We start from the raw sequence: 25802 nt of genomic DNA, 5'->3' as shown, positions 1-25802 counted from the left end.
GAGTTTGTATGCGCGCGCTCGTGTAGGCTCCGCACGCGGACACTTGAGTCCTCATCATGAGCTGTTGGGCTCACGAGGAGGGTATCTCTGAGACTGTGGCATGCCTGCAGCGTGGACAGTTTAGTGCAGTTTAATGCGTGACCGCGGTTCGTTACGTGCACCGTTTTCTCCCTGTTTTGATTTCGCCGTTGCAAACATTAGTGCCGCAAGTGGTGATGGGCACGCAGGAGTGGGCTGCTGCCCACCAAGTCTGACTGTGTTTCGGAGGTACTGAGGAGAAGAACATGTAAGAATCCGCAGGCATCCCCGCAGATCCTCTCTGGATCCACAGCCAAAATGCAGAAAGGGATGAGGCTCAATGATGGCCACATCACCTATCTGGCTCTTTTGGCGAAGAAGGACGGGACGAGGCGAGGTTGCCTGAGTAAGAAAAGCTCGGACAACACAAAATGGCATGCAAAGTGGTTCGCCTTGTTGCAGAATATGTTGTTTTATTTCGAAAACGACTCCAGCTCACGCCCCTCCGGACTGTACCTGTTGGAGGGATGCCTTTGTGACAGGGCGCCGTCTCCCAAGCCGTCTCTCTCAGCAAAGGAATGCTTAGAGAAGCAGGTAAGATATTGATCACACGGGGAGCTCCCTTAAGTCTGACTGACTGACACCGTCAAGGTAATCAGTCTCACCGTTAGGACGCACTCGTCAATGAAACTCTCCCTGGCTCCGGCTTAAAGCGACATATTTATGAGAGCACGTATTCCGCACACGCAGCAAAGTGTTGTTTTCCTCATTATATAATTACCACGCAAACAATTTCCCAGTGATGCTTTTGCATCTTAGTTGACTTGACGCTCACCGTTACGCAATGGCGTCATCCGAAGTGATTGATTGTCTCGATTCTGCACTAAAATAGCCTCGCAGTCTACCTCAGAGGTGTCTCATTAACTTCATGAAATACAAACATCCACAGAGGCTTAGAGTTCTCTGTGCAGCCTTTTTTTTATTATCATTCTAGCCACAGTCACAGTATCCGTTGCGTCACGCTTATATACGTATAACTATTTTTGGACGAACATTCAGAGAATGCAGCACATGTATACGGAGTAAACTTAAACTGCATCCAAACTTTGTAGGTTGCCATCTTGCGGAGGAGAGCTGTCCCTTCCCCTGTCGTTTTGACGTATTGATTTAATTCCTCGTCTTGATATTAATAGCATCCTACCTTGGCAACTGTGTGTCCCCCGGATTTATAGCGGCTTGGTTCATTTGATAGCTCTCTCATTATCATGGGTTGTTAACGACAACCATGAATGAAAACCAAATGACTTCCAGGGCATGCTTTTGTTTCTCAGTACATCCCCCATTTGTTTTGTTTTTAATTCCCTTGGCACTTAGTGCCATGGATTATCATGTGCGAGGCCTGAACGGTTTCCACTGACTTTATTTTTTAATGCCATGACACACTCAGAAATAATCTCAGGGGGAAGCGTGGCTGCGTCCAGAGAAACCGGTTCAAGGGACTGGGAGGGATGCTGCTGCTGCTGGAAGAGCTACAGATTGTGGCGTAAAAGCGTTTAGGAGCCAGAGAAGTGGTCAGGCTGCTGTGAGCTATGACTGCAGTCACCTTCTGAAATCTGCTCTGCCAGCTGCAGCCTCTTCTGCTTTCCTTGCGGCAGAAGGGATAAAGAAGTGAAATGTCAAATTCATGCCTCGTGTTTTTTTTTTCTGTTCAAACATTATAATCTCTGTCTTACACGGAAAAACAGATTGTCAACTGTTTTCACCTAGAATTTGGGAACATTCATTCTTGCTCACATCACTTTTACTATTTTAGGCTCTATTTTACAGTCCAAAATTTAAACTGTGACGACAAATCAAAGGCAACATTGTGTGGTTTTGCAGGCTGGCACATGTCCTCGCACTGGTGTGTTTTGGGCATTTTATGCATTCCACAGATGTGTCTCCACTAAAAGTGTTGATGTGGGGGTTCACATTTGGGACACATAGGTCACGAGGACACAATTTAGAGCATAAAATAACTCCAGTGCAATATGAAAGTTTACGACCTGGGGGATGAGGTTACCAACAAATGTGATTTGGTTCGTTTATAAAGATCAGCGATTGCAAAGTTAGTTGTGTGAACCTCTTGAGTAAGCAGCAGGTGGAGAAAAGCTGACTATTTTTGTGCTTTCACAGAAGAAAATGTTCTTTCTTCTTTCTTTCACTTGGACTGTTGTTGGTATAAACGTTGAGCATGTTGTGAATATCTCATCCTCAATGTTGATCACTCATCCCTCATGGATTGCTCTTATTTCGTAGCTAGAATAGGTAACTTGATCTGTGTGGAGGCACATTGCTTTCTTTGCTATTTGTATTTTACTGCGAAACACATTGTAAGCGTGAATAAATGATGGGGACAGAGTAAATCCATTATCTGTATCAGCTGTACCCGAGGTCGCTGTCCATGGTGCTGAATTCTGCTGCCATACGTTCCCAACACTAGACCTGGTAAATATAGCGTGGTGCTACAGATGGCGCTATGCTATGTTTAGATATGATAGATATGATATTTTTTGTTTATTTTACCGTAGGCAAGATTTTCTTTTTGCTATAATATAGATTTTCTTGGGTTGCAAGAGTAAATCGAAAAGTTTTAGTTGCACAAATTAACCAGACACTACGTGGCAAATAAGGATAAAGGTCATACTGATCATTTCTGGAGGCTTTTGTGGAAATGAACCTACGTATGAGGACTAGTTGAATATGAGGACTTGCTGGTTGCTGTGAACTATTCAACTTTGTTCATTATATTTTCTTGAAACTGTGTCAGGACAAGAGGCTGTTCTGGGGATGGAATATGCGCTGAGTGACATCTACGATGACAGCTGTTCATGCTGACTGCTTCAGTGAATTTATTTCAACAGCGAATTAAATGAATTTGAAAGCCTTCAATTAGCATAACACAGCCTTCTGCTTAGCACGTGTCTCTTTACATAATATGTGTCAGTAATGAATTACCTCAGTTTTGGGGCATTTGTGTATTGGTTTTGTCTTGGTACATTAATTGTGCGCATGTAAAGTTATTTGCTCGAACACATTTGCTGTTCAGTCAGTCATGTCAATATGCGTCCGCGTCCGTGCATCTTGTGAAACTCGTCTCATCTTGTGTGCATGCCTCAAAGTCTATATTTACCTGGCTGTGTCCCCCTGCATATGCCAATGTCAATCCATAAACTGGGGGGTCTCCACAGAAAAGGTGAAACGAGGACAGAAGGTGTGATCAATGCTCCAGGTGTCTGAGGGCATAGAGATTTCCTTTTCACTTTGCCCTACTCTGAAAAAAAAAACAAAGAATGACACCTAAGTCGATGAGCAGACTGCAGAGGTCGTCAGAGGCAATGCTACTGTACGTTCCTGACAATAAACCTCTTACATGGACGGATTACAGCAGATTCCAGATTTTTGTTGAGTGCGTAAGATGTGTGTGTGTGCGTACTGTATTTCAGTGAGTGTGCGTCAACGCTGCAGGAGGAATGGCCAGGAGAGCACTGGATCTTATCTGTATGTGTGTGTGACAGGGAGAGGGACAATGCAGCGAATATATGCCAAGCCAACTGCCACCTTGCAGGGCTACAGTGCTTTTTATAGCCCTCACTCCTCAAAAAAGCAAAAGATCGCTCTCTTCCTCCCGCTCCGTCTGTCTCTCCGTTCTCATTGTATTCTTTGGAGTGTTCTACTTTTTAAATGTTCTTATTCCCCATTTAGAAGGCGAGCTACGTTTAAGCCCACAGTTACTATGGCAACCCCTATTTGCATCTGAAAAAGTGCATTTGAAGGGGCCAACAAAATGTGCAACAACATGCCTTGGTATTGTGCTCCATTTAGCAAGTACAGCAAATATGGGCATGCAAGGAGGAAGAGGAGATGGGTCGTCTTAGGTTCTGGTGGTGGTGGTTGTGCTTTCTTTTTTTTTTTTTGTGTTACTTTTACGTGTTTCCTTTATGTAAGTACATTCTCAATGATCAGCAGACAGTCTTCAGTGGTCAGCTGACTGAATTTATTGTATAAGCTCGAAATGTAGGTTACACAACATTTTAATACATATTTTAACCATAGACAGCATGTCCCTGGCCAATTGAAAGAACATCTGGGCAATCGCACAACAAGTGTACGCTACAAATGCAAGCTATCGCCTTTTCAAGTAATGTATTTTCCACAGTATGAATATTCTTAATTTTTTTCCCAGTAATTTCCAGTAATGTTTATTTTACTGACAGTAGTGTAGGTTATGCATGGAACAGACATGCTCCTTGTGCTTTTCTGATAGTGACGTTATTCCTTCTTCAGTAGTGGATCCCACAGACCTGTTGCTCTATATATAAGATCAGAGAGTAGATAATTAGTTAAAAAAAAGTTTCAAAATTCCACTTTTCCATTTGGCTGATTAATTGAAAGCAAACGTGTTCAAAAGTGATACAGTTGCTCTGAGGTTTAATACAATTAGAAGCCACCTTTAATTTAAATATGAGATCCAATCTGGTTACGTTTGTTTATAAACTTTAAATTTGGACTTGTTACGGGCTACATTGTCTCATTGTGTCTGAGGTGAAAAATGAAGTGACGTGAAGTTAAATATAGCCGTCTAAAAGGCTAGACACACCAGCTCACAGGATGCGAGAGGTGGGAAGCACATTATTGACAAAGGCCTGTTCTGCTGCTCATCAGGAAATATGGAACATTACTCCCCATCACAAATGATTCGCTCTTGGCATTTGGGAGGGATAAAAAAATCCAATATATTGGATTTGTGGGGGTCTATTTACAATGCATCAGTGTTATATAATTTGATGTGTTTCTACTACAAATAGGCTGTCCCTACTATTAGTGCAGTGACCACCACTTTGTTGATTTGAGGATTTTATCTCATAAGCCTATTAAAAAACAATTCTGCGTGCATTTGACGTAATTGCCGTAACTGAACCTTTAAGGCTTTAAGGCAAGGTCAGCGTGGGATAATTGGTGAGAGAGGGGTAAAAGGGGGTGAGCACCCAGAGGTGTTTGTGTTGCTTAAATGCAGCCAAATCACTGGGCTAAACGAGGCAAAAACAAAACTAAACAAAAAAATGGCGTCAGACGAGAGGCTTCCGCCGATTCAGAGGTGAGTTGCCAGGTTACAGACAGAATGCACAGAGGCTTTATAATGAATCTCTCAAGACTTTTCCCTCAGGATCCCTCTCTCCCACTCCTTCACACACATGTCCATGCACGTGTGTACACATACAAGTTCAGTTTAGACAAAATGTAGGTTTAAGGAATCTGCGCGAGGCACGGATTTTACTTTATCGCTTTATCATAACCTGACGGTCACATTTTAAACTCAGCAAATATTTAACTCCCCCTCTCTTTGCTTTTGTTTCCCAGTATTACTTCACTGTCACATTCAATCATGACAACCAGAAAGCTTTGGAGCTGCGCACAGAGGACGTCAAGGACTGTGATGAGTGGGTGGCCGCCATCACACAGGCCAGGTACCTCTCACACATGACCCCTCACCTACATACACACATTAGGCTGAGGACCCTCTGAGGTGGAGGTCTTGTCGAGAAGTGTGAGCGTGCATCAGTGAGTTTAATCAGTCAGTGAAAAGGACTTACCTCGTCCGCACATTAGGAACCTCAAATGTGGCGTCATGTCCAAAGCTCTCATATCCAGATGTTTGTAACCCACAAGGTTCATATGACACATATCAAGACATGTATTTCCTCTACAACATCACCAGAATTAAGAATATAGTGGCTCCGACTGACAAGGAACTGTAAATTTTGTTCAGTCTGATATTTGAAAATAAGCTTATCAAATCAGCTTTATTCACCATGCATATGTGGTGGCAGCTGCAGGGAATTTGTTCCCTACATTTAACCTGTCCAAGTGAGCACACTTGGAGCAGTAGCTGCTGGAGCCATGCGCGTAGAGGGGAGCGACCTAATGACTTAATGACTGGCAACATAACGAAAGTCAACAGTAACCACGGAAAGGTATCCAGTAATTTATCAAACTATTAGATGTTGCGTCACTGCCATCGGTGCAACCTTGCTTCTAGGCTCAAAAACACACTAGCTAATGTCTTGGGCCATTATTTCCATTATTTTTTGATGTGAATCCATTGCAAGACGGAGTACGCACTCTTTTATGGTTCCCTCCACTGGTGTGAGTATATATCGTTATCTACTGAATATCTACTACACTACTGTATGTATGTAAAGGCAGTGTCAACAGTTTTTTATTTTATTTATTAATATGTATCAGAACCTTCACAAGCAGATTGTCATCAACAAATGAAAAAAAGATAGAAATTAACAAAATAAAAAGGATTTCTCATCAATACTGACTAGTGATTTATGGATTCCTCACACGTGTGACGGGTGAAATGCTCCTTCAAGATTCAGGGACAAAAGAGGGTCATGAAAGCCAAGCGATACCGTGACTCTAAATGTCACCAGTGTGCATTTGTATGGCAAAAGGTCAACTGATTGGGCTCATTGAAGATTAAATTGATTAGTGCCCCGTCTAGGCAGCAGCACTTACTGTACAAGGCTAAGTTGCTCTGTAATATTTTAATGCTCAGCAGAGCAATGAAGAGCTGTATTTACTTATCTTCATGTCACATTTCTTAGAGCTTCCTCACATCTGGATGTTGGATGCTTTGAATAGCTTTATTTACAACAAATGTCCTGTTAAGGTTAATAATCTGAATCACTGATTCAACAGAATTTTTTAATCGAGAGACATCCAAATTCAAAATAGCTTTGAGGCCTGGTTTATATGAACTACAAGGAGTCGACTGCACTGATTTTAAGCCTCACATGACAAGTGTTCAACTGGGTAATGTACAGAATTACTGCTCATGCAGAAGCAGCTTTTACACATGGTGTTCTAAGCCTGCAAGTAGTCAGAGAAGTGGTTGCATAAGTGCACTGCACTCGGTGTGGATGTAAGGTCTGTGGTTCAAACATATGCTGATCAGAGGTCTGCCGTAATAAATCTACGGAGAGCCCATGAAACATGCGTTAATGAGGTCCTTACAATGTCTGTGCGTGTGTGTCTGTATAGTTACAGGAACCTGGCTACAGAGCATGAGAGCCTCATGCAGAAGTATCTTCATCTACTCCAAATAGTGGAGACGGAGAAAACGGTTGCCAAGCAACTTCGACAACAGATAGAGGATGGGGAAATCGAGATAGAGCGACTAAAATCAGAGGTAAGTTGCCTTGTAATTTCATGCTAGTAGTACCTGCGTCAATGTGCATGTTGCTTTTGTCTTACTGCATGGTACTCAGTGGAGACAAAGCAATGAAAGTAAAAGAAGACGGGCAGAGATGATAAAGACAGTGACTGGTCACAGGACAAAGGTCATGACCCAGACCATAATGCTGTGAGAACATGGTGAGCTTCGCAGCTCGCGGTGCTCCCGGGATGTACTTGTTAGAGGCTCTGCAATACTGTTGAGTATTTTGTATCCTAATTATTCTGTCTAAACCAGATCAAATGTGTCTCCCTTTAATGTGCTAATGGCTAGCTTCAATTGAATTGAACGTTTTCAATATGCATGAATCAGCTTTTGTTGTGCATGATACCGCAGTCTGCACCAGAAAATGGTAATCTACTGTCTCACTTTTCATGGCTAAAGTGTGTGCTGGTAATGGACTTTGGGCTGTTTTGTTTAATTTCTGTTCTTTATTAAAAGTTTTGTTATTCACATGCTGCATATAAAGGGAGTAAATGTAACAGATATGAACAAAATACAATACGGGAAATTTTAAACCTTTGAAGCAGCTAATGGACGGTAACAAACCTGAACAAAAAGCAATTTAAAAATGTTGAATAAGACATTAATAATCCTAATAAAACATGCAGTGCAGGTAGAGAACATGAAGTGACCTAGATCATGAGTGGGACTGTAGCTGTATACAGCAAAACATGTTTTAGCCCGACTGAATCAGCCCCACTGTTGTGTTGAATTTCAGATCGCTGGACTCCTGAAGGACAATGAGAAGATCCAGTCAAATCCAGAGGTGCCACCCAGTGAAGATGATACAGAGATCAAGAAAATCAAAAAGGTGAGAATCCTAGTGCCTGTGTGATGTGCATTTTTAAAGGGGAGTACGTGTTTAAATCAAGAAAGGAAATAAGAGCTCGAAGAATTTAGTGTTTAGGCAAAAATGTATTAGCAGGAATATTACTGTATTTTAAAAGATAAATCAAAGGGCACTTGCAGGTTTTACTACTACTACTACTTTTATATTTATTGTGCTTACACTTGCATTAGCAGCAGGGAACTCCCTGTTCACTACAACCATCCTGAATACGTATATCTGTGGAAGCTTTGAAATTGTAAAAGCTTGGATAAAATGATCAGTAACTATCAACTGACAAAAGTTTCCTTCAGCTCTGTGTTTTTTGGTCATTTAGCCCTCAACTTTACTGCTCTGTTGTGGTTCACTCTAAACACTTAGCAACACTGGTTTAAAGTCACAACAGATGGGTGGTGAACAAAGTGGAAACTTTCGGTAAAAGACATTTCTTTAAAAAGCTGACCAGATAGGAGAGTTCAGGAAAATATTTCAAATACTCTAAGAGGAAACATAAATCCAACAAGATGTTAGCTAGCCTGTGGCACTTTGTCAGCACAGTGTTTACAACTTTCCCTAACTGACAAGGAAAATGAAAACAACAAAAACAGGTTAACGGAACACACAGTGACAGCTAACTTAAGCTACATTTATTATGGAGTTGAAAGGAACTTTTTTTGGTCAGGGCACCTGAAAGAAGCTGTAAAAATATAACACAATTTAGTGAAAAACTTAACTTCAGTGCTGGCAACATGTTGAGCCATGGAGCATCATTACCTATAAGTCCAATATTTATTTTCTTTTTAGCCACCAGTTTTGGACTATTTTCTTTTGGACTACCATCTGAAGTTAACCATCTGTTGCAAATATTAAAAATACATAGTATATGACACTTTTGGTGATTTTACCAGGACAATGTACGTTACACCTAGTGACAAATGTACCTTTAGCCTACATGTTGCACTAAAGGTGTTGTGTCCAGTCTAGGAGAGGAGATAGGACCCAAATACAGACACAATAGGAAGTAGGAGCAGAAAAACCAAAGAACTTTAATAAAACGTATTAATCTGGATGCAAAAAGTGCTGCAGTTGTAAAGCAGAAAAAACACAAATCTTTTAGCATGAAAAAAAAAAACGGGGAAGTGTAAGGAACTAAAAAAATATAGGAAACAGTTCAACAGAGGTAACTCCACACACAGACACACATACACACACACACACGGGCTGATGTAATAACAAGACACAGGTGAAACCAATGAGGAGCATGAAAACAAAAGACACAAGGGAAGACAGGTGAATAAAGAATCAAACACAGGAAGTAAAACTTATATCATGAGGAAACAGATTACAAAATAAACCAGGAAACCAAACTGGATAACAAAACGGTGAATATTAACAACATACTGGTGGCATATGTAACTATTGGAAATCCAGTTTTCCAGACCTCAGATGTTTAAATGTCACATGACAACATCAGCATATTAACGTATGCTGATTCCAGTATAATAACAATCAGGCATCTCGAATATTAATTCATCACAGGTCCAGAGTTTCCTGCGAGGTTGGATTTGCCGCAGGAAGTGGAAAACCATCATCCAGGACTACATTCGCTCACCCCACGCTGAAAGCATGAGGAAGAGGAACCAGGTGGTGTTCAGCATGTTGGAGGCCGAGGCCGAATACGTCCAGCAGCTCCACATCCTGGTCAACAACTTCTTGCGGCCGCTGCGCATGGCTGCCAGCTCCAAGAAGCCCCCGATCACCCACGACGATGTCAGCAGCATCTTCCTCAACAGGTGGCTGGTGCTCAGACTTGTGGGGACACAGTTGTTTGTGTGACTCGGGACAGTGGGGTCTGCCCTGGTTGTGTACAGGAGAAGGGGAAACAGTAGCTCATGACCGTTGTATCTCTTTGTGTTATTAGTGAGACCATCATGTTCCTCCACCAGATCTTCTACCAGGGCCTGAAGGCCAGGATAGCCAGCTGGCCGACACTGGTGCTGGGTAAGAGACAGGCAGACTGTCAGTCGCCCACACAATTCAGGATGAATATTCCTTTTATTTTCTATGAGTGTCATTTCAGCCAAATCACATACTAAAAAATTATATTTCAAGTAAATCATGGGAATATCTGTGAGAGATTTTTTTGCCAACAAGGAGGTTGGATTGTGGCTCTTGCAGCAGTTCATCCTTCGGCCTTCAGAGACACTTTTTACCCACATACTCAACAAACTGTAGTTGAAACACAGAACTGGTGATATAGCACAAATCGCTACAAAATCACTTCACACCTTTAAAATTGCAGACAGTTCTGACTGTCAGTGTTTGTTGGTGTCTTTGCTGATTATCTCCCATTCCATTCCATTAATACATAGGGAATATCCTAATAATTATTAAGCCTGCTGCCTCTCTTTTTTCCAGCTGACCTGTTTGACATCTTACTGCCCATGCTGAACATCTACCAAGAGTTTGTGAGGAACCACCAGTACAGCCTGCAGATCCTGGCCCACTGCAAACAGAACCGAGACTTCGACAAGCTGCTGAAACAGTACGAGGCCAAGCCCGACTGTGAGGAGAGGACGCTGGAGACCTTCCTCACTTACCCCATGTTTCAGGTAAAATTACACATTCATTAAAATGCACAAAATTTATCGTTATGCAATAATACTGGTGCAGTGGTTAGCACAGTCACCCTCAAAGCAAGAAGAGTTGAAACCTGCTGGCCAGCTGAGTTAGTTAGTTCTTCCTGTGTCTGGGTTTCTCCAACAATCCAAAGACATGCATGTTAGGTTGACTGATGACTAGTGGCCATATATGTGGTGTTTGTCCTGGGATGGACTGGTGGCCTGTTTAGGGTGTACTCTGCCTCTCGCCCAATCACAGCTGGGATAAGCTCCAGCTGCCCCCTTGAGGATAAGTGAGTATATAGTAGATAATTGATGCAATAATGCATCAGCTTTGCCAAAGCAATGAATGAGCCAAATTTGGTTGGAAACACAAACTGGACGCTCATGACGTGATGCATCTGAGTGAAGCATTTCCTATTTTTCCCATTTTTGAGAAACAAAATAAAATGCTTTGTAAGTTTTGCACAGTACTAAAAATGATTGGATATTTTTTTTTTAAATTAATCATAAATGATAATCATTAATATGTGATTATATTACATATGTTTTTCCTATGAGTGGCAACAGCAGTACTTCTAAATTAAAACGCCACATCAGATTACATAATTTTTTTCCAAATTGAAAGTTAATTCTGTTTATAGAGAGAATCAAAGTCATAGTCAAAGTAACATGTGATAAATTTCAAAAATAATCTTCAAGCCTTTTTACTGAACAGGCCTCATGACCAAGTTATTACGAGTAAAAGTCCTTAGAGCCAAGATGTTGTCACCACCTTCATAGAATCTTTGAGGCTCTTGACTTTTAAATGTTTGAACACTGCATTTTAACACAAAAAATATGAAAAGTCATGAGTCTTTCAGTTATTGATACGGGCAGATCTCTGTCCTTATGTCTCTCTTTCTTAGATCCCTCGTTACATTCTAACGTTGCACGAGTTGCTGGCTCACACTCCTCATGAGCATGTGGAGAGGAACAGTTTGGACTACGCCAAGTCAAAACTGGAGGAACTTTCCAGGTAGATTGTGTAGACCTACGGTGTCTTTATGCGGCTCCACCGCACAAAACAACGAAAAAAAAAAAAAACTCAGAACACTTAGATACACAACACCGTATCTACTGCACTCAGAGTATTCATGTTGCACATTTATGTCATAGGATTCAGTGATCAGTTCACATGATGAACAGTTTGTGAAGTTCCTGAAGACCTGAACTGACAAGAACCTGAATTTAATCCTATTTAATCGTTCAGAATCATGCACGACGAGGTGAGCGAGACGGAGAACATCAGGAAGAACCTCGCCATTGAGCGGATGATTGTTGAGGGTTGTGAGGTGCTGCTTGACACCAGCCAGACGTTTGTTAGGCAAGGTAAGTCGTAGACGCTGAAAAAATTGTGTCATTGGTTTATTTCCTAGCCTAAAAGTAAGTGACAGTTTAGGGTAAATACTGTATGAAAGTAACTCTGAAGCATAAAACATATCAATTTATTCAAGGCAGCATTTCATTTATTTGATTAAAGAGGATTAATGTGAATGAACAGAACAAACCACAGGATTTTGGATGTTTGCACACAAATTCCTATGTCTCACATGATTCTCCTTTTTAAAGGCCATTGAACGTTAGAGCAGTTGTCACATTAAGGAATGAAATGAGATCACGTTAAATGTTTTTCTCATGTGTTTGTGGGTGTGTGTGACGCCACAGGTTCTCTGATCCAGGTGCCAATGAGCGAGAAAGGGAAGATCACGAGAGGCCGACTGGGCTCTCTGTCTCTGAAGAAGGAGGGCGAGAGACAGTGTTTCCTCTTCTCCAAACACCTTATCATCTGCACCAGAGGCTCTGGAGGAAAACTTCACATCACTAAGGTAGAATACTGCAGGACTTTAATTCATATGGGCCCATGGTAGAAAAACACAAGCATCAGATCTTCTTCTCATAGGATTATTGTCTGGTGATTATGAATGATCGTGAATTTACTTTGTAATAATTAACAGTTATCAATGATTGGTTGATGAGATTAAGCTGTATTTGTCCTTTCAACCCTGTCTCAGAATGGAGTGGTGTCCCTCATAGACTGCACTCTGATGGAGGAGCCAGAGGGGACAGATGATGAGTGTAAGTTCAAATATTCACACGTTTTCACAGCATATAGATGCGTTAACGGTAATATCTGTCATAAGGTAGATAGAAAAGAGCCCCTGGTGGGGGGGTGCACTGTACAGCCCTCATAAGTTTAAATTGCTTGTCTGTATGTGGTTGTCAAAACAAAAAGCAGCACCGCTTCATGCCCTTAAAGATGACAAACTGCAGCAACCTGCTCGCTGATAGCTCTTACAGCTGGTAAATTATCAGAGCTGAACAAAGTGTGTTTCCCACTTTACCAGCATAATTTAGCAGATATAGATGAGAAAACTGTGGTTAAATTTAAACACCAATACCCCTGTGTTATTTATAAAGAAACAGGAGTATTTTGTACAGAGTGTTTCCTTGGTGTTAGTCAGACTCTGAGTTGCATCATTTCCAGCTTTTCCTCTTCCCCTACATTCACTGTTGTGCCAAAGGGAGTCAAAACACGAACGATTATTTGAATTTATGTTTACACGGCCATCGAGAAACTGGATTCTATTAAATCGAACCAAAACGATCACAATCATCTCATTAGGTTCACAGATACATCTGCGTGTGATTCAGTCAATACTGCACAATAAGCAATTTTAGTGTATTTCATTCTTTGCTTCTCAAATAAAGCTTGTTGACTTTGCGTCTTGCAGCCAAAGGAGAGCGGAGTGGCCAGGACACAGAGCATCTGGACTTTAAAGTGATGGTTGAGCCTAAAGACGTCCAGCCTTACACCGTCATCCTGGTTGCTTCATCCCGACAGGAGAAGTCAGCGTGGACAAGCGACATCAGCCAGGTAGCTCATTTGAACAGTATTCAGTCTGAAAGCAAAACAGTTTACAAGTGAGAGTCCAAGACACGACATGGCATTTTATCCCCACGTGTTATCAACGTAGTGATTAAAAGCATCTGAACTTAAATAACCTGGTGGTCTTTGTAGCCACTGATTCAAGGTAGAAATGTGTAGGTCTTGCTCACCTTTTCACTAAAAGTCCTTTTCTTTGTCTGCCCTACAGTGCATTGACAACATCCGCTGCAACGGTCTGATGATGAACGCCTTTGAGGAGAATAGTAAAGTCACAGTGCCACAGATGATTAAGTGAGGCCCTCGTACTCGGACACCACACAGGAAAACATATGCATTATGCATGCACAAACAGAGAACGGCATTGGCATTACATAAATATATGACAAATACATGAAAGATTCATGAACAAAGGTTACACAAACTCATGCATATCTCTGCTTCCATTCCTGTTAGGACCTTTGGTGAGATGAGATGTACTGTAGATATATTTGACAGCCTCTAATCTCAGCCTCCACAACTGCACGCCTTACACTTTCATATATACCTAATGCTAATGTTAGCACTAAAACAGATTCTCCTCCCTCTGTGTGAAACTCTGGGATCAACACTTCAACATCTGACACAATACTTACCTACAGTCCACTGCATGTACCGTGAGTCCAGAATGATTGTGTGGGCTCTTTCTAGTCTAGATTTCTTCAATTTATTTACAGCTCAAAGGTCATTGATGAAACATCGTCAGTGGATCTTAACAAGCTACTTTTGTATTAGCTTTGTTTTTTGGATAAAATGCGTTAATCATAAAATTGCAACAATGTAAAGTTTCTAACCCTCACACGAGCAGTAAACTAACTAAAGGTGGGAGGCAGGACCACTTGGAGCTAAACCCGTGTGAGTAACACTCCCAGTCTCACTCCAACGCAGGTCAGATACCAGCCTGTACTGCGACGATGTTGACATTCGCTTCAGCAAGATGATGAACTCCTGCAAGGTGCTGCAGATCCGCTATGCCAGCGTGGAACGTTTGTTGGAGAGGCTGACCGACCTGCGCTTCCTCTCCATCGACTTTCTGAACACCTTCCTGCACTCTTACCGTGTCTTCACAAGCGCTGACGTAGTGCTGGACAAACTCATCACCATCTACAAGAAGCCCATCAGTGCAATCCCTGCACGGTGAGTGAGTTGATTTCAAGAGGGTATGAACTTGATCACACTAACCATACTTTAGCAGCAGGCTAATATTAAAAGAAAGTGGTATGGCTTCTTTTGCATTAACTGGGTGTGTGTGTATGTAGGAACATTGTAAAATATCTTTAAACATCGACTTGGGCAACAGTTTTGATGCATGTGTCTGATGAATATGGGTTTATGACCAGGAGACTGTTATCTTAGCTAGCGTTAGGGTTACAGGGGTGACAAGGGAAATCTGAAGGAAACTAAATATATTAGCCATTAAGCACATCTGATGCTAATATATAAAGCGAATTAAATCCTGTTTGTTAAATCTATAGAAAAAATAAGTGTTTGCTGGTTGTCTGGCAAGATGATAACAAGACTTCTGTCAGAGCCAGGTAAACTGTTTCCTGGTCCAGGTCTTTAATGCTAAACTGAGCTAATCTGCTGCGGGCTGTATATGTATATGACAGATAAGAAAGTGGTATTATCATCTGAGTCAAGAAAGCTGTTGCTTTAACTTTGATGTATATACCAATACAAGTTAGCAGTCTCTTTGATGAACCGACGTAGGACAACCACCTGAAGTTTAAGACCTATTAAGAGTGAAACAAATAATTTATTTAATTCATCAGCCACTCACTCCAAACCCACATTTCAAGCCAGTGTCGCAGGTTAGACTAAGTTCACACTTGTTGTGTTTTGTTCTGCACTATTGGGATTTTTGTGTAGAAGCGCCTAAAGAAATCCTTTTCATGTGTCATGTCCTGCACATTCCCTGTTAGATTTCCTGTAAGTGGACAGCTTTAGACAGCAGTGCTTCGATGGTTTGTTCCATTAAACTCCTACAAGTGCCTCACTGCCAGGTCCAATGCTGCAGCTTGTGACAACTGAAAAAGGGAACAAAGTTTGAGATTTCCACATATTTCCTCCAGAGGATGCAGCAACAGTCCTGTAATGGTGCAGTGAAGAGGTGGGACTTCCCCGGTGTCTGAATTAGTCTTTGCTCTCACGTGGACTGTCTGTAAGCAGCCCATCATGCTATCATATCGTGTCCAGGTGAGAAGGGACCGGAGAGGAGGCAGGGAGAGGTCACACCGACACATCTTCTGTCCGCCATCACAGTTAATTGGGTCCTGCGTCCACCCACCTCCCCCTAACCCCTTCTCTTCTTTCTCCTTCTTCTCTTTACCCTTTTCCATTCTCTCGCTTTTATTTTTCTTTCCACAAGTCTGACCATCCCTCTCTCCGCTGCGCTGTCACCATGGCAACCCTTTACTCTGCTGCAGGACCCCACCCTCTCCTTCTCTCTCTCCCCGTCTTCTCCCTCCCTTTCTCTCTCACCCTTTCTCCCATGATCTGCAGCGGCTCTACGGTATTAAATATTGATGGTGGTGTTTTGCACCCAGACCCCGCTCTCCTCCCGTCTTCCCTGAGCCTCCTTTTTGTCATACTCCTCTGTCGTCTCCTGCTTAATTATCTCCTCGAGTCTTTCCTCTTTCCTGCCACACTTGTGTCCCCTCTCGCCTCTCCACTTTGCTTTTTGTCATTTTTCCTTCTCATTTGATTTTCACCCCCCCACCACCCCCACCCCTCCTTTCCTCTATCACACCAGTCTCCCCCATTCCAATCTTTGCTCCTGTCATCTACTTTCTTCACTGTTTTGGGTGAGGAGACACAACATGGCTGCAGCTAACACCATACAGGGCTCGAGGCTTCCCAATCGCCCACTCCCAGCCAGCAGCCTTTGCTGTGGTGGAATCCATATCCACTATGTTGCTCCTCTATCGCCCCCTCCCTCTCTGTATCACTGTTTTCGCCCCTGCTTTTTTTTTTTTTTTTTGCATTGCACCTCTGTCTCCTTCTCCCACTTTCCCTCTCTGTCTCTATGTGGCTCCCCGTTTCTCTGTGTTTCTCTCTACCCATGTCTCTGTGGGCCTCCCCTGGGCTGGTTGCTGTTGGCAGCACCCGTGCCTCCCACACTGTCACTTGACATGCTATTTATAGGCCTTCAGAGGGGGTGGCTCTCAGTGCAAGGAGGATGCTGTCTTAAACAATGTAGCTTAAATAAAAGAGGCAGGAGCTCCCGAAGAGCCCTGTGGTTAATGTGTTCCCTCTCTGCCTCTGTGTACAGACAGCAAGTGCCCATTATCACCATTTCTCCCCCCTTTTCACTTTTTCACTCTCTCTTATTCAGGTCACAAGTATTTTGTTTTTTTTACCTAAAATTCAAAGCTGCGCTGCTCTTTTACAGTTTGTCCTTCTGTCTCTATCACGCGTTCCTCATTTTCCTCTTTCGCTCTCTTTCACTCTCTTCTTTCCTGCAGCTCTTTGGAGCTATTCTTTGCCAGCAGCCAGAACAACAAACTCCTCTACGGCGAGCCACCCACATCGCCACGTGCCAGCCGCAAGTTCTCCTCCCCTCCTCCTCTCTCCATCACCAAGACGTCTTCTCCCAACCGGCGTCGCAAACTTTCGCTCAACATCCCCATCATCACAGGGGGCAAAGCCCTGGACCTGGCCGCGCTCAGCTGTTCTCCCAATGGCTATGCAAGCATGCACTCCACCATGTCGCCCTTCAGCAAGACCACCCTCGACATCAACAAGCTCTACGTGTCCAGCACCATGGCCAGCAAAATCACAGACGAGGGGGAGCCCAAGGCCGAAGGCAAGGCCGAAGAGGCTGTCCCCAACAAGCAAGGTGGGAGTCACGTCCTGAGGGATTTTGTCATTTTGTAGTTTCACTTCACTTTTAATAACTGTGGCAGTAGATGCTGTGCACATATGTTATATTTATGCCATGAAGCTTTTTAAAGTCCTACTGATGTATAGTTTTGGTTAGCAAAACGAATTAACTTTTTAAACAGAATCTAGTGATGAAACGAAAATAAATTAACATTATTGCATTCACACCTGTTCTTCCTCGACCATTTCATCACCAAAACACCCATCACATTACTTTTCCTGCTCTCTTCTTCTTTGTTGTCAAGATTTTCTCTTGACCATCAGAAATGTTCTCTCTGTCCAGATCTGTCTGTAAGAGAGGAATGTGACGAAGAGCCAAGTCAGAGCGACGAGACGGAAGCAGAAATGTCTCCTCCCAAGTCGCCATCAACACCCAAGAACGTCAAGTCAAAAAACTCCGGTACAGTGTGATTCTGTCTCTCCGCTAATGTGCTGATATCCTGTTGAAACTGTTCTGTGTCAGAATGTCTTGTGATCTACTTTTAAATCCCAGCTCACCAGTTAGAAGACAAATGAGTTGGCAAGAATGTAAGAGCTGGCAAAATACTGTAGCTTAGTGGTTAGCGCTGCTGACTTACGCTACTTTGCCAAGGGGAATGTCTTGGCAAAAAATATGACAATAATAGAATAAGACCAATGCGTCCTATAAATAACAAAAATAAATAAAATCCACCGCCCCACTGCACATATGGTACATCCTCTATGTCCATTTGAACTTTACTTTCACTTATCTTTGCGTGTCAGAAAACCGAATAAAATTAAATGAGCAGCTAAACTGAAGTGAAAATAAAAAAGTAGGTGGTTTAGGTGCCATTAGACCCTGAAGAGAACTATTTCTCTTGACCCAAAAGCACAACCAGCTGCAGTTTAGCTTAGCTGAGAAAACAGAGTGGAAACATATAACTTGTTTGTTTAGTCTAGATAAAAACTGAGGGGGAATATATCAGCGCGGTACATAAGAGCCAACGGGCCAAGTAGTAGTCAGACACCTGTTGGATTGTGTTACTTTTGGGCACAACCATTCAAGCCGTTTTCTCATGTCGCCTTTATTCTGTGGCTGTTCATAGTTATTTCACAGAGAGATACAAACATTTTAAACATTTAACTTTGTGCATTTCTCAACACCTTATACCTCTGATAAGAAAAGCTATCATTGGAGCTTGATCCTGCAGAGCCACACGTCTGCCTTTCCTCTGGTCTAAAAGTGATCAGCATTGCAGAGGAAGTGTTGAAAGGTTCTCGATGAGAAGAGCAACTCATAGAGTCAAATAAATATAGCCACAGTGGACTTATAGCAAACTTTCTTTTTTCTCTTTTCGAAACGACGAACGACGTAGCTAAAGCCAAATAAGGTCTTGATGAAAACCACCCACAGCCTCGTGGCCCTCCCCGCACCGCACAGAGAGGGAGCATCCACCCCGTAGGTAGTCAGGCACAATTCATCCCCAGTGTGTTCTCTTCCCACGGTGCTGGATACAAGGGAAGCCAGTGCCTTGTGTGAGTAGGTGGAAGGAAACCTTGTACCTTAGCAACGATGTGCGTGTTCTTCCATACCGCCCCCGGCTGAACGGAGGAAGGCAGGGAGGAAGGGAGGGAGGCAGAGAGGCAGACACGGTGGAGTGTACACCGTCACTGCCACGAGCTGCAGGACACACTGTACTGCTGGGTCTGCTTCAGCTCTCTGTTGCCCTCCACTGGTCAACAACTTTGATTATACACATGTGGTAGGATACTGTATACCTACAACACGCTTCACAAAAAACACCCGTTTAGCATGACCCTGATAGAGAGAGGCCAACTAAAAATGCCACGGCACTCTATGTATCAACACACGAGAAGTTCTGAGCTTCTCACATAGTTTAACAGTTTTCCTTCAGTGATTATACAAGTAAGAGTTTAAATCTCTGCATTTCCTGCCCGTAGAGTTTTCCCTGTTTTCCTTCAACAATGGCATGGTGGTGTCATCTTGCCGGGAGCTGGACAATAACCGCAGTGCCCTCTCTGCCGCCTCGGCCTTCGCCATTGCCACCGCCGGTGCGAATGAAGGAACGCCAACCAAGGAGAAGTACCGCCGCATGTCCCTCGCCAGCACAGGTCAGTCACACGAGTGGAGGACAGTCCAGATGTTTACTGATAACTATGTGGAGGGTTTCTGTAACTGCCATTGTTTTACTGTATTGAGGAATTTAAGTTATTTAGCCTTTATTTAACCAAGAAAAGTCCCGTTGAGATTAAAAGTTTTACTGACAGAGAAAGAACATACAACAAAAATAACATTTACACACATACAAGTTAAATCAACCTCTTAGACATAGGTCTTCTTTATATATATATATATATATATTTTTTTTTTTAATTTCCTCTCTCAAATTTAAATACACATTAACATGAATCTAACATATTTTATAAAGGGTCAAGGGATACCTTAATATTACATGCAAAATGATAATAATGTATATTTATAAATAGCATTAGGCTGAGTTTAATATAGAACACAATATAATAGGTAGGGGGTTACTACTTAATCTCTCCATCAGTTTGGGGGTCCTTGGCTGAAAAACATTGAAGACCTCTGGTCTAAGACCTTCAACATGGTCCTCAAGTTTTAGATCATTTTGCAACATACTCTAGTAGTCTCAGCTAATCTAATAGCTGCAAAACATCTCTGTGATTAAAGAAGAGATGACTTTCCAATAAGTTCAATGCTGGTTAGATTACATTGCCACATTTCTTAGAAAGTGTATGAGAGACAACAGTGGTCCGAATATTAAGCGGCTTTGTGTCTTATGACCACCAGAGGGCACTAAGCCTCATACTTAATGCCATTTATTTAACTGTCTTGATTGTGTACTGTTGAATAAAACCTAGTTTGCAACAAGAGTAAAAATAAGTGAAATGAGAGCAGCACATGTAATTATGATTAGGGCTCCAAATGTTCAAATTAAAAGTACATTTATACTTCTTGAGCAATACTTTCACCTGCGTTGAGGCTAAACATTTAACCAAAAGGATTTTTCCACAAGTATAAATAATGAAATATAGAGTAAAGACACCATTAAAGACAGAGTGCTAATTGTCAAACATGATTCCAGGTTTTCCTACAGACCAGAGGAATGGGGACAAAGAGTTCGTTATCAGAAGAGCTGCCACGAACAGAGTCCTGAATGTGCTGCGTCACTGGGTCTCCAAGCACTCGCAGGTACAGTTCAACTTCTTCCTTTCTTCTTTTGCTTGTTTCTATCTCTCCTGTGTCAGCGCAGGAGTAAAATAACACCTCTGTAATGACTCTGTTGTCGTTCCTGTGTGGGTCTTCAGGACTTTGAGCTGAATACAGAGCTGAAGATGCGGGTAATTGGCTTCCTGGAGGAGGTGATGCATGACCCAGAGCTCCTGACACAGGAAAGAAAGGCAGCTGCCAACATTATCAGGTTGGGTTCCTGTTATCGTCGCTTGATCGCACATACAATCATATATGACACATCTGTTTGTGGAAAAAAAAAAGCTTTAGTAAGAAAATCTCTGACAAAAAATATCAGCCAGGGAGTAAACATTAAAAAGGGACTAGTCTAAATGTAACTCTTGATTCACTGACACAAAATGTATCTGGACTCAGGCAGTAATGCTACAGAGAGCAGAACATTTTAACCTTTCTGCAGAGCTGGAGTCCATGAAGTGTTTTCTGTTTCTCTTGGGAAATCAAACCAAACTTTTAAATGAGTGCATCATTGCATGACTGTGAGGAAACCCATAGTATGTTGTCACTGCACACTTTACCCATGAAAATGATCAATATCAGTTACATGAGAAGCTGAAGCCAAACAAAGACATTTTGACTAATGTTTTTTTATAAAATACAAAAATAATGCCCCTTATGTCTTCTTGTACGCAGAACTCTAACTCAGGAGGATCCCGGAGACAACCAGGTCACTATTGAAGAGATCATGCAGATGGTGAGTGAGTGATTACGGAAAGCCTCTCAAGAATAAAGACACTGTTAACGAAAGCACTGGTTGACTGACAACAACGCCTTTTGCCGTGTGTCTGTGTGTCCAGGCCTCAGAAGACTGCAAGACCGAACCGTTTGAGAGCCATTCTGCTTTGGAGATAGCCGAGCAACTCACACTGCTGGACCACCTGGTCTTCAAGGTCATCCCGTACGAGTGAGTAGGCGCATGTGTGTGCACACGCAAACTCTGCAGGTTGAGTGGGATGGTTGAAGGACGGCACACACGCAGTGAATGTTGACATGTTTTTCATGTTACGTGTTTGTTGAACACTTGAAAACATTTTTTTGTGTGTGTGTGTGTGTGTGTACAGGGAGTTCTTCGGTCAAGGCTGGATGAAGAACGACAAGAACGAGAGAACCCCGTATATAATGAAAACAACCAAGCACTTCAACGATGTATGTGTTTATTCTAAATAGTAGATAGATAGATAGATAGATAGATAGATAGATAGATAGATAGATAGATAGATAGATAGATAGATAGATAGATAGATAGATCTTATTATAATCATGGATTTGTCTTGTGTTTTTTTCGTCAGATCAGCAACAGGATTGCCACAGAGATCCTACAGTGGGACGATGTCAACATGCGCGTGGCCGTGATTGAGAAGTGGGTGGCGGTGGCTGACATCTGCCGCTGCCTCCACAACTACAACGCTGTGCTGGAAATCACGTCCTCTCTCAACCGCAGCTCGGTTTTCCGCCTCAAGAAGACCTGGCTCAAGGTCTCCAAGCAGGTATCAAATGAAACCAACTTTATTGTGCATGTACAGTATTTATTATTACTATTTGTGCACATGCAACACAGGAAATTTGGGCTTTGCGTTAAAACCCATCCAAGTGAGCGGTGGGCGTCCATGCAAAGCCGACCGAGGAGGATTTAGTGGGGTCTTTCATTTTTTAGACTTTTTTTTTTTTAATTTTCCTTGGGACTTTCATACTTAGTGGTACAGATGTGAGAATGACAATGAATCTACACAAGAAACTGAATATTTCTTTGAGATTTGTTTCAAGCCTTGTATGGACATTTTACAACTGTCCTTTATTCAGAAGGCCGTGGTGTCCAGGTGCTGGCACTGACAATTATGACCTGATCTAATTTCTAGACAAAGACTGTGATTGACAAGCTACAGAAGCTGGTGTCATCAGAGGGACGGTTCAAAAACCTGAGAGAGGCTCTGAAGAAGTGAGTAACCATGTTTGTTGTTGTAGGATATTCCCTTTAGTGTTTATTGTGCTTCGTGTTCATCTCTGTGCGTCCATATCCATATATTCTCTGTCTGTCTTCAGCTGTGACCCTCCGTGTGTTCCCTATCTGGGAATGTACCTGACTGACCTGGCCTTCATCGAGGAGGGAACTCCCAACTACACAGAGGACAACCTGGTCAACTTCTCCAAGATGAGAATGGTAAAGAACACCAGAGAGCACAGGCAGTACCGTAAACCAGTACTTTCTGCTATTCCAGATTTGAGTCTAGCTCGTCCATTTTAAAGGTGGAAGTAAATTAGAAAAATATCTGCTTTTTTTAATTTTTTATTATTGTCCACCATTTTCCTCCTCAGATATCTCACATCATCAGAGAGATACGGCAATTCCAGCAAACAGCTTACAAGATTGATTATCAACCAAAGGTGAGGTTTCTCTTTGTATAATTGTTTTTATTTTATTTTGTTTATCATTCCCAGCAGCCTGTGGTGTTGATGTCTTGTTTGGCTTTTATTAGCATTGCCATGAAAAATATCAGTAAGTCTGCTCTGTATTTGTCTGATTTAGCTTATAGGTCTGTATCATTTAGTCAAAAGATTATTGTCACCCAGTATTTGCCATTTGTTTAAATTATGACATTTTTAAACACCCTTTGGATTACTGTGACCTGGATGACTGAGAAGCTTCACAGACACTTTGTGACATTATGCTCTCATTTCTGTTCAACTACATGAAAGAGGTCACAATCACCTCTTGAATTAGACTTCTTGGTATTATATGTAGCTCTGATTATTTGTCAGTGTTTGACAATTGACAGTTTACAGTAAATATTTCTAATTTGTCATCCATCCATTAACAGAACCAGATTACATGTTGTGTGTAATTTAATTGGATTCATAGATTTTTATGAGAAAAGTCAAGAAAAAGGAAAGTGGCACACTCATAATTCTTTTTCTTACTAAACAATCTAAAGGTTTCTAAAGAATCCTTTGTAAATCCCATGTTCAGTGTCACTTGTCAGATCAGAATTTACCTAACACGCAAAATGCATCTATTTAAAGGAATGATGGAAACTTTAAATGAAGGATAGTTTGTGCCAAAGCGGCCGTTAGAACTCACTGATTTGTGCCACGTTTACACTAATAGAAGATGCACTTTTGAGGAGTCTTCATGTCTGTGTTCTTCATTGCTTCAGGCGGGAAGGTACTTGCTCGACAGCAGCACAGTGCTGGACGAGGAGAGCCTATACGATGCGTCTCTGAGAATCGAGCCCAAAACGTCGTCATGAAGAGGATCTCCCTCACTGTCCTCACCTGGAGTGTACAGCAACAGTATATCAAAATGTACATTTACTATTATTTGTATTAGACACAGTAGGCTGTGCCCTTCTAGTATATGCTCCCCAATGGACTTGTTGTGTATAATCGTTATTAGAGACTGAGTAGAAGCCCAGAGAGGTTTTATTTCTATAGTTATAGAGTATTATAGAGTATTTATATGTTATTTATCGTCTTACACGTTATTTTGAACCACAGAATAAACAGACAAGAGAGTATAAAGACTTGATAACCCAGCAGGAATGTGCAGTATAACAAAAGGCTCTCGTTCATGAGAGAGATGTCAAAGTGAAGAGCGGACGACACGTAGCTGCAGTGACCTTTAAACAGCTTCTAATATTCATAAATCCACCGAGTTAAAAAGACTTAAAGATCCACTAAAGGTTTTAATTGTTAAGATTTCCGTCATGATTCATAGTTGAATTCAGCCTCCATACTCTCTGCAATACTAACACCACTAACAATAACTATATTAACGTATATACTGCAACGGTATGTATATTGACTATTAACTGCACCAACTTCTTAAGGATTAAAACTTTTAAAAGTCAGACTTTCCTTTCCGAGGAGCAGAGGAGGTGAAAATTGGGACTGCTGCAGCGACTTATGTCGAATCCTGTGCTCTGATGTTTCATGTAGCCACTGAATGACCGAGAGACTTTGGCACAGGTTTTCTGACTGAGCTGGGACACAGTTTGTTTGCTTGGAGAGATGGCCTTTTATGCTTTGCTTACTATCACCTTATTCCCCTGGAGGGCAACATGATGTATATACAGCATAAGCACCGGGCAATGTATGTAGCAGATGTAACCAATATCGAGCCACTTCAGGACGTTAAATTCCCAGCTTCTGCACTCAGACAGTGAGAGCATAGTTTTTATGGTTAATCCTCTTTGGCCAGTGCATTATGGTTTTGCCTTAATCATGAAATGGATTATATACCACAAAAGTATGTAAACTATTTTGTTCTACGATTTGCCAATGAAGCAGAAATCTTTGCTGTGTACAATATCGTGTACAGGCAGTCTGATGCATTTCCTAATGTGCAATGTGTTGAAAACATATCCCTCGAAATGTGTTATCCTTATGATCGTTCAACTCTGTAATAACTTTTTCTGTGTATGATACTTCAAAACAAACGTTGAAAACAACTTATAAGTGTAACACATTCTGTATCCTGTCTATTCCGATGTGTTAGCAGGAACTATACAGTAGTAATATTGTGCTTCTTCTTCTTCTTCTTCTTCTTCTTGGAATATTTATATGTATTTTTTACAGGCTTTGTATAGAAAAACACCTAAAGCTTAAGTGGCAGGCATGTACCACTTTCACGTGTTCAAATCCAATCTATATCTAGGGCAGTATGTGTACTGTATTTAAACCCCACCCTTGCACATGACTCTTTACCCTCTAACAGGCACATCAGATGTTTGCAGTGAGCAATACCCAGTGGTATGAGAATTATCTTTCAGTCTATTTCAACAGCTTGAGTAGTATTTCCAGTTTTGTATAAAAGTGTATTCTTTCCTGATTACCTCTTGTTAATAAATCTATTCTTTCTCAGGGGGAGAAGTGTTTTTGAGGCTGCTGTGTTTCTTTTATTCTCTTAACTGAAGTACTGGACCATTGCAAAAGCAGGCACAGCTTCACGTGGG

At 41.8% G+C, this 25802-nt stretch overlaps 1 protein-coding gene across 1 annotated transcript; it reads left to right on the top strand.

The window, feature by feature from the left end:
• Nucleotides 1-25724, top strand: LOC125005756 (ras-specific guanine nucleotide-releasing factor 1-like). The gene is made up of 27 exons (XM_047581312.1): nucleotides 1-612; nucleotides 5419-5525; nucleotides 7108-7255; nucleotides 8022-8114; nucleotides 9669-9922; nucleotides 10051-10130; nucleotides 10548-10741; nucleotides 11659-11768; nucleotides 12003-12121; nucleotides 12458-12618; nucleotides 12805-12868; nucleotides 13525-13667; nucleotides 13888-13970; nucleotides 14604-14852; nucleotides 17180-17553; nucleotides 17881-17997; nucleotides 19521-19691; nucleotides 20690-20796; nucleotides 20913-21025; nucleotides 21487-21547; nucleotides 21651-21757; nucleotides 21915-21999; nucleotides 22143-22340; nucleotides 22710-22789; nucleotides 22894-23011; nucleotides 23167-23235; nucleotides 24006-25724. Exons 1-27 carry the CDS (start codon nucleotides 337-339, stop codon nucleotides 24096-24098), a joined length of 3774 nt encoding a protein of 1257 aa, XP_047437268.1. The 5' UTR covers nucleotides 1-336; the 3' UTR covers nucleotides 24099-25724.
• The last annotated feature ends 78 nt before the right edge of the window (nucleotides 25725-25802 follow it).

Source organism: Mugil cephalus, chromosome 3 (genome assembly GCF_022458985.1).
Source record: "Mugil cephalus isolate CIBA_MC_2020 chromosome 3, CIBA_Mcephalus_1.1, whole genome shotgun sequence".
NCBI classification, from domain to species: domain Eukaryota; kingdom Metazoa; phylum Chordata; class Actinopteri; order Mugiliformes; family Mugilidae; genus Mugil; species Mugil cephalus.
This window is presented reverse-complemented; position numbering and strand designations above follow the sequence as displayed.

What these genes read in the sequence shown, in the direction of transcription:
- LOC125005756 (XM_047581312.1), top strand. Translation starts at nt 337, where the DNA reads ATGCAGAAAGGGATGAGGCTCAATGATGGCCACATCACCTATCTGGCT. An exon ending in CGTCAAGTCAAAAAACTCCG is followed by an intron (nt 17,998 to 19,520) that starts GTACAGTGTGAT and finishes TCCTGCCCGTAG; the next exon opens with AGTTTTCCCTGTTTTCCTTC. An exon ending in TTCAAGGTCATCCCGTACGA is followed by an intron (nt 21,758 to 21,914) that starts GTGAGTAGGCGC and finishes GTGTGTGTACAG; the next exon opens with GGAGTTCTTCGGTCAAGGCT.